Raw genomic sequence first — 9,374 nt, 5'->3', positions numbered from 1 at the left:
TCTGGAAAGAGACCAGAACTGAAAGGAGAGTTTTAATAGTTTTCTGAAGCTGTAATCGTTTTAATAGTTGAAGTTACAAAGATAAATGAGATCTCCAAGAGAGGTACATTTTCTTATTTTTCATTGAGCCTCTAGCACATGCTGTGATTCACTCAGGACAAAGTAGGTGATTATCAGCAATGTATTTTTCTTGAATAGAGAATAGAACAAGGAAAGCGGAATGCTCGGGACCAACTTTGAGAGCATCCATTTCCTACTTAGGGGCTGGCAGACGGAAGTAAACCTTGAGAAGGGTTAATCCGCAAGGAGAAGCAGAAGAGAGGACTCACAGAATCCAAGTTGTTTTAAACAGGGTCATAGACACGTATGAATTCAAGGGAAACTGCTGCCTCCGCACCACCACATCGTAAAGTTTGGTCAGTGGAATTAGCCAGAGGGCAGAGGATGACCACACTGGCTCCTCCGAAGGTTTGCTTTAGGGCTTGATTCAGTGAGACAGTCGAGGGGCAATGAACTTCTCTAGGCTATTACTAAACAGGTTAACTTTCCTGGCTGCTTCTCACCACTGATTAACCTCTGTCGCCTCTCTGAAAAACCTCAGGTAGATTTTCAAGGTTTATAGAGATAATTCGACAACTCTAGGGATTCAGTATGGCCAACAAGTAGACTGAGTACACAGTTGAAGAAAGTCTACTCTCCTTAAGAACTCTATGAAACCAAAAGGAGGAAATTGACCATCTTGTTAATTCATTTACAGGAACGAAAATACTTTAAAGTGTGATTCTCTTAAGCATCACTCTATGACTACTTATTCTTGGTTTTGTTTCTAATCTCCCCGTTTGGTACTTAAGTCTTTTTTCTAGGCAGAATTTATATTCTTTAGTTTTTAATAATTACATAACTCTCATTTGTTACCTTTATTTCCTCTACAAACATAGAATATATCGCAAGGATTTCATCATGCTTACATTTAGTAAGGTTCATATTGTCCTTCCCCTCTTAGCTCATCTCCTGCTTGTTTAAAATCCTACTTCCTGGGTAAAATCTTCCTTGGTGACCTTAGTTCATTTTGATTTCCCTTTTCTCTTTGCACTTAATATATTCACTCTACAATTTATGTCTTCCATTAGTAAGATAATATTATTATTTAATACCCAAATTGCATTTTGAAATCAGCATTTTATTATACTATTAGAATACTATATTATTCTAATACTATACTGCAACAGGTCCAGGCAGGCCTTGGAAATTGTGAATAGAACAGTAGAATAACTGTTATAGTATACTATAGTATACTATAGTATACTATTATATATATAATAGTATATTAGTATACTATATATATTAGTATATATTAGTATATTATAGTATATAATTAGTATATAATTATATATTAATTAGTATATTAGTATGCTAATAGTATTAGTATACTAATATATTAAATTAGTATATAATATATTAGTATATTAGTATACTATATATAATAGTATATTATATATATATTATATATAGTATACTATAGTGTACTATTATACTATATATACTCTTAGGTATATATAACACACATTTATTATATTAGCACAGAATGTTGTATATACATTTTCTTACACCCTGAATTATTTTTAGTGGGCTAACTTGGTTTCCAACTTCATGCATGATACATACATTTTTGTGCCCTCTAGGACAATGCCACTTAACCATTGTGTGTGCTCAATAATGCACATGGAAAATACAAATAAAGTAGGAAAAAGGCTTGTGGTAAATAAAACACTTGTAGGTAACCTTATCAAAAAGAAGCATTATATAGTTTGATTCATTTAGCTTATCAGTAAATGAGTTTCACTTAGTAGATTAGGCAGCTCTCAACTTAATTTCTTTTGGGTTCAAATTAATATTACATGACTACAGAATTTTATTAGGTAACATTTTGGCATATGCAATTTTGTTTCAACAATTAATGTGACTTCCTTTGTATGTGTTTTGAATATAATGGGAGTGAGTTCATGTGTGGGTTTTAGACTAGTTCATTGCTTTATAAAATGGTGCTGCTTAGTTGCTGTTATCAAAAAATATACACTTTCTGTCAGAAGTGGGATTTTTGCTAAAACAGCTATCTTTTCCCCCTCACTAGCAATGATGTGCATTTGCAAACGGGTGGATGTAATTTGCAATTTAAGGAAGGGAAGCTAATGAAATCAAATAGGTCTGATTTTAAGGCTGGCTATGACATCAAAAGTCCAGTCAATTTAATGTTCAATTTAGATGATATTTTAAAATTATCTTGCCTATTTGAAAACTTCTATCATAAATAGTTTCATTTTATAGCTGAAGGTTAGCTAAAATTAAGAAGACAAATGTAGTGTCAAATTTTCAAGGTAAATCTTTATTGGAGAACCTTGAGGCTTGAAGATACCTTAGTGATCAAGTTGAATTCCCTCATGTTAAAATGAAGAAATGTGATTCTGGAAACTGCTACTTCTACAAGGTCATTTTGGTTATTTTCATGTTTTAAACCATTTGAATCTCTGTTTCAGGCTTAATGAGAAGGTAAAGTATGTCTGTGATGCTCTGTTTCCTTCTGTTCTTCATCCTCATTCTGAGTGACCAGAAGTCTCATGTATCCCCCATTTTGTGTGGTGCCTCCCCCAGGCTTTCTCTACTCTTCCAAACCTCTCCAGCCAGAACACAATTCTTTTGTTCTACTATGGATAACCCATCTGACATTTTCCAAAAGGAAATCCTGGAGAGACAATGTCTTAATCAGGGAATAAATGTCTGATAGTGGGAATTCTGGACATTACTTAAAAACAGTGGGAGAGCTGATTTTTTTGTCTTCAAAACTCAACACCCATTTTCTGTTCTACTTAAATATGAAGTTGGATTAGGCTCGCCCAGGCTGAACTGTCTGCTAAATTCTAGTTTCCTTTCAGTGGACATTACTATATGGGTATTAAATTGCCATAAAAAACCCAGTAGACCTCAATCTGAACCAACCATTGTTCTTTTTATACGGGTTCTTCTGCTGAGCTCATTTATTTCAATGACAACATTATTGTCTTGGTTACTAATGCTTGAAACTTGAAGTAATTTTGGAGTATCCCATTTCTCAAGCTCTGTATCCAAATGGTCTTGTGTACGTATCTGAGCTCTTTCTCTAGATCATAAACCTCTTGAAAGGAAAGTTGAAAAATTTTTTAAGCCCACAGCACGTAGCAGTGTCTAATATGTAGTAGATAGTCACCGAATACACTGAGTAAATGTTAATTATAACAGAAGGTATAATTGTCATTAATGTTTAGGAGATGATTTTAATAAGGTGTTTAAGATCATCATAAACAAGTAACTGAAGGAAGTCTTGCATGACGTATAGTTTCTGTTTGATTGTTCTTTCCTGAAGTCTAAGTACACTGTTATTCTACTGTTCTATTCACAATTTCCAAGGCCTGTCTGGACCTGTTGCAGAAAATAATGCTAGGAAAGGGTTCAAAGCCTCATCAGCTAATGTGTTTCACCAACTCAGAGTGCAATAGAATGGCATGTCATTGGGAAGGTGAAATAGTGAAAGAATTATTAAACACCATTTTAATGTTGTAAATGCAAACACAAACCATTTGAAAAGGAAATATTTGAGTATGTGCTAATAACATATGTTGCCTTTGGTTCTGAAGCAGATTTTATTTCAGCAACATACGAGTAGTTGTCCTGATTTTCAATTTTGTCACCGCTAACATAAGTTAAAAAAAAATTATTTGGAAAAGTTATCTCAGCAAAGTCTAGAAAAGATGAGAATAAATGATGCAAATTTGTCATAACAATTTTTGTTAAGCTAAGCAATCAAAAGTGTAAAATAAAATTAAAATCTCCTTGATAGCTGGGAGATATCTATCTTAACGACATTCCACCCTTGCTGCTCATTAGAATCACTTGGAGATCTTTAAAAAGTCCTGATGCCCACGTTGCACTCCATCCCAATTAAATCAGAATGTCCAGGGGGTAGGAGCCAGGCATTTAAAATAGATATTAAGGTGATTCCAAGTATAGCAGTTTGGGAACTCCTGCCACTGAGTGAGGAGAATGAGAAATATATCATGGGAAGCTGAAATAAGTAAGATACTGTTGAAGTAAAAGGAAAAGGACATTAAGGTCCTAGTCTCACCATTATCTTATGTGTTCTGCGCTTATAGTAGACACTTAAATACTTACTGAATTGAATTGAACTAGCCTTATTAAATCGTGCCATTACTAGACATCAAGGTGCTCACCCATCTGTTTCTACGGTCCTTATATTACCATTTCTCATACATCTTAATCATCAAAGATATTACACTAGCCAGTGCACCTCCTAATATGTGTTCCATCTCAGTTCATCACTGATGAAGTTTGTAACAATCACAGCACTCCGGCATGCCAGGAGCCATCTATATCCATATTCTATCCATATTCTAGTATCACCAGCCATGAGATTTTTATTTCAGCCAGCAGGTGAGTAATCCACTTCCCAAATCCCATTTTAGACTCTGCTTCCTTACACATTCCTGTTACAAACTGTCTTAGGCTAGGCTCCTTAGGAACAGCCTCTGAGATGGGGAGTTGCATGCAGAAAGTTTATTGGGGAGTTTTCTTGAGAAATACACACATAAGGGAGTGAGAAAGATAGGATCGGGCAGAGGGAGAGGTGGACCAGTGATTTGGTTGTAGTAGAGGCCTCTGCCTATCTTATGGGGAGCTCTGGAGATGGGATGGCCCTTCAGAGTTGTTGCAAATTGAACATGGGGGCCAGGCTTTTGTACCCCTACACTAGACAGTCAATGGTTGCAGGCCACCCCTTGGGCAAGGGATAACTATACCATGAGGTAGTTTCTGAGAGTAATTCCCAATGAGAGATAGAGCTTTGAGCCATCATCATCTGATAGTTCCAGTAGTTGGGGGATGATTGTATTGACGCTGAAGAGGGGAATGACTTATCGTTGGCCAATGGGAGCTCTTCATGTAGGCTTTTGTATCTTTTGACATGACCCATTGGTTTTTTATAGCTTTCTTGCTTTCTGGTGTAATACATTGCAGGCTCACCTAATATATTACCTGAATGAGAACTGGAATCGACCATTTCTCCAAGAATTTTTTTTTAAAGTGGGAAATTGTAATTAGAGACCACAAAATGAGTGTTAGCATTATTTATTGATTCTAGGCCTTTTTAGTGGACAGAACTAAAATACATATTTTAGTATGTTAAAAAAATCACAATTCATATTAATATTGCCATTTCAAATTTAACATTATAGGATTTTTACTTAATTTCTTTGAGTTTGTACTTTTATTCTTTTTTCCTTACATTGAAAATCTTAGTACATGACAACATGGACGTAAATATGTATATTACCCTATTCTATTCTCTCTCTCTATATGTATATATCTATATATATATAGCTTCAAATTGTAATACTAATATTACTGTAAACATGGTACAGAATGACATTTTAAAAACATATCTTCATAGTTTTCTCTAGAATATATTCCAATGTGTTCTAGAATCACTTGAAATATTTCTTTTCTTTGTGTAGTTGTCACTAGATATAATTTTTGTCTTGCTAGTAAAATATAAGCATAGTAGATCCTAAAATTAATTTGACTTTCCATTCATTTTGAAGTTTTGAGTGAAATTCATTTTACGGTAGAATTAATTGGTTGAAGTGAAAATGACTAGTGAAGGAACACCATTTTGAAGCGGGATCTCCTAGGATTCTGTCAAATCACTCTTCTTGATCTTAATACTATTCAGCTTGTTTATTTATTACTTGTAGGAGGACATATTCTTGTCAAATTTACAGGTAACATGTAGCCAAAAAGAGAATTTAGTGGATGACAAAATCAGGGTGACAAATAATCTCGATTCCCTAATGGTCTAAATTTAACACAATGACATATGACAGGTACAGCTGAATATGTAGTTATCTTTTACTCCATTTAATCCACAAAAGCATTAGAAAAGACATAATAAAATGATAAATATAAACGTACATATATTAATAAGAAAGGTATTTTTGAGTACTTAGTATATCCAGTAAATTCAGTTAGGATCCAAATCTGGCAGTCTGATTCCAAGACCTTAAGTACACGTCTTATCCACCTTTTTACAGATGATATTTTGAAGATTAGAGCAGTTGAGAAACCTCTCCAAGTTTCTAGTAAGCTAGAGGACTGGGAGTCAATCCCATGACGCTTGATCTTATAGCTGATTTGTTAACTACTCTGCTGTACTGCCTTCCTGTAACAACTGCTACATACCCTCCACTAGGTGCTTTAATACAAAACATTATTGATTGTAGCTCGCTAACAACACTATGAGGTCACTATCATCCCTCCCAATTTCACAGACAGGCAAATGAAAGTTCAAGAAGTTAAGCAAGTTGCCCAAGGTTACATGGATAGTGAGTTGTAAAGTTGCCATTTATACGTAGTCCTATCTGACTCCAAAGCCCATATATTTAAAAAATGTTTATTTTTTAAAAATTAAAAAATATTTTTATACATTTTTAAAGGTTACTTTCCATTTACAGTTATTACAAAATATTGTCTGTATTTTACACCCAATAGTTTGTGCCCCCCACTCCCCAACCCCTATATTGCCCCTTCCCCCCACCTCACTGATAATCACTAGTTTGTTCTCTGTATCTGTGAGTCTGCTTCTTTTTTTGTTATATTCACTAGTTTTTGTATTTTTTTAGATTCCACATATAAGTGATATCAGACAGTATTTGGCTTTCTCTGATTTGTTTCACTTAGCATAATGCCCTCCAAGTCTATCCATGTTGCTGCAAATGGCAAAATTTTGTTCTTTTTTATGGCTGAGTAGTATTCCATTGTGTGTGTGTGTGTGTGTGTGTGTGTGTGTGTGTGTGTGTATGCCACATCTTCTTTACCCATTCATCTGTTGATGGACACGTAGGTTGCTTACATATCTTGGCAATTGTAAATAATGCTGCTATGAACACTGGGGTGCATGTTTTCTTTTCAAATTAATGTTTTTGGTATTTTTTGGTGTATACCCAGAAGGAGTGGAATTGCTGGGTCATATGGTAGTTCTATTTTTAGTTTTTTGAGGAACGTCCATACAATTTTCCACAGTGGCTGCACCAATTTACATTCCCACCAACAGTGTACAAGGATTGCCTTTTCTCTATATCCTCACCAACATTTGTTACCTGTGTTCTTTTTGATGATAGCCATTCTGACAGGTGTGAGGTGATATCTCATTGTGGTTTTGGTTTGCATTTCCCTGATGATTAATGATGCTGAGTATCTTTTCATGTGCCTGTTGGCCATCTGCGTTCCCTCTTTGGAAAAATGTCTATTCAGGTCTTCTCAAAGCCCATATTCTTAAGCATTATGTTGTGCAGGAAGGAAAGATGTGACAAAACAATAGCATTAGTGAAAAAGACTAAGTGCTAGTTCAGCGTGAAGCAGAGGTATGATGCCACTACCACCAAGGCGAATGCCACCTGAGGCTGTGTTCTAGAAATACAGTATTCAGAGCAAGGGAGGTTAACAGTCCCATTCTATTCTGTCATGGCAGAGCACACCTGGAACATTGGGCTTCTGGGCTTTACACTTTGAAAGAAGATTACTGATGCACCTGAAACTCATCCAGATGTGAGCGCTGAGCATGGCGAAATGTCTGAGTAACATGTTTATGGGAAGAACTGTCGAAAAGCTAAGAATAGTTAGCTACCGCCCCCAAAGAGGAGTCTCAATAGCTAGTATTTGAAGCGGCTTCATGTGGTGGAGGATTAGATACAATCTGTATGGTTCCAGAGGGAAAAAATTAGGCTGCAAATATAGAGAATCAAAGAGTTGGATGTAGTTTCTCAAGGGGAGGAAGGACCTCCTGGCATTTGGAACTTTTTAGAAAAGAAATGGGCTTCCTTGTAAGAGAATGAATTCTTTTTCAGTGACAGAGAACCTGAATGACCACTTATGATGGGTGTTAAAGACATATGCCAGGTGTAGTGGTTCTTAAATTTAGTAAGCATAAGAATCACCAGAGGGAACTTGTTAAATACTGATTTCCAGGTCTGCCTTCAGAAGTATTGATTCAGTGGATCTGGGATAAGGTCCTGGAATCTGCATTTTTAACAAGCAGCTCAGTGGGTCCAAATCAGGTGATCAGCGACCTACGCTGTGAGAGCTAGTGAGACTAGATGAACTTGGAGGTCTCGTTCACTTATTTTACAAATAAGCATTTTAGTGAAAAATGTGTGTAGTCGATATAATGACTATTCAAAGAGAGTTGTCTTTAGTTTCAGAATAGATCCAAGACAAACTTCTTTAATATGTTGATGGTTATGTGAGACAAAAATATTGGAATGTAGGCTCTCAGGATATTGAAGGAGAAGGCTTGATTCTTAATCAATGTCATAACAGATAAGACTTTAAGAGCAAAATAGAAGATAGAAATCCAGTTTGAAGATCTTTAAACACTTTAAGTAAGGAACCCACTCTGCATATGCCAAGGAGCAATCTGATGGGGACCTGGAAAAAGCTGTCAGTTATCCTAAAGGACAGCACCTGTGTAAGGCTAACACCTATCAGGTTTTGGGGCCCAGGTTTATATAAACTGCAGCCTAAAACTGACAAAACAAGTGTGGTGAGAGTGTCTTCTAACTCTGGCCCACTTTCTGTTGGGCTAAAGAGCTTTTGCTGGCAAGTTTAATATATATTTGATTAATCTTAACTTTTACTTAAAGTGTGCAACCTGAGAGCCACATTTTAGGAACTACTGTATCCTGAAATGATTTTGCTCTCTGTAAATAGGTTTTCAACACTGGTACGTGGTGTAATTTACTGTCCCATGTCCAGACTTTTAAAAGCATTTAATTTGCAGAGTGATTCATTTGTTTAAGTGTATCACAGTATTTAAAAGATGTTTTTTTCTTTGAAAATCATTCAAATGATTTGAAAATCATTAAAGGTTAGTTGAGGAATTGGTATTCTTGGCTGTTTTGTTGATTGATAGTATTGATGTGCTTTTTTTTAGTTCATTAAGGACTAACAAGTGACTTCTGTTTTAAATTTAAGGTATATAAAGTTTCCAAATGGCAATTACATGTTGATAATAAGTTAGACCCTTGTTTCTGTTTTATTTCTTCTTGCCTCCTTTTAATGGCTGCAGACCTACTCGTCGACTCTTCTTGAATCATGAGAGATGAAATAGCAACAACAGTCTTCTTTGTCACAAGATTAGCAAAAAAACATGATAAATTGAGTAAACAACAGATAGAAGACTTTGCAGAAAAGTTGATGACGATCTTGTTTGAAACATACAAAAGTCACTGGCACGCTGATTACCCTTCTAAAGGGCAAGCCTTCAGGTGAGA

At 35.6% G+C, this 9,374-nt stretch overlaps 1 protein-coding gene across 1 annotated transcript in view; it reads left to right on the top strand.

The window, feature by feature from the left end:
- Positions 1 to 1,447: 1,447 nt before the first annotated feature.
- Positions 1,448 to 9,374, top strand: part of BTG4 (BTG anti-proliferation factor 4) — a 29,745-nt gene continuing 21,818 nt past the window's right edge. Inside the window, exon 1 of the mRNA XM_082476916.1 lies at positions 1,448 to 9,368. Within this exon, the coding sequence (XP_082333042.1) occupies positions 9,196 to 9,368 (173 nt within the window). The 5' untranslated portion in view covers positions 1,448 to 9,195. The remainder of the gene's footprint in view (positions 9,369 to 9,374) is intronic.

This window comes from Balaenoptera physalus (genome assembly GCF_965194825.1).
Source record: "Balaenoptera physalus genome assembly, chromosome: 10".
In the NCBI taxonomy this organism is placed as follows: domain Eukaryota; kingdom Metazoa; phylum Chordata; class Mammalia; order Artiodactyla; family Balaenopteridae; genus Balaenoptera; species Balaenoptera physalus.
Note: the sequence above shows the minus strand (reverse complement) of the source record. Positions and strands in the feature narration are given on the sequence as shown.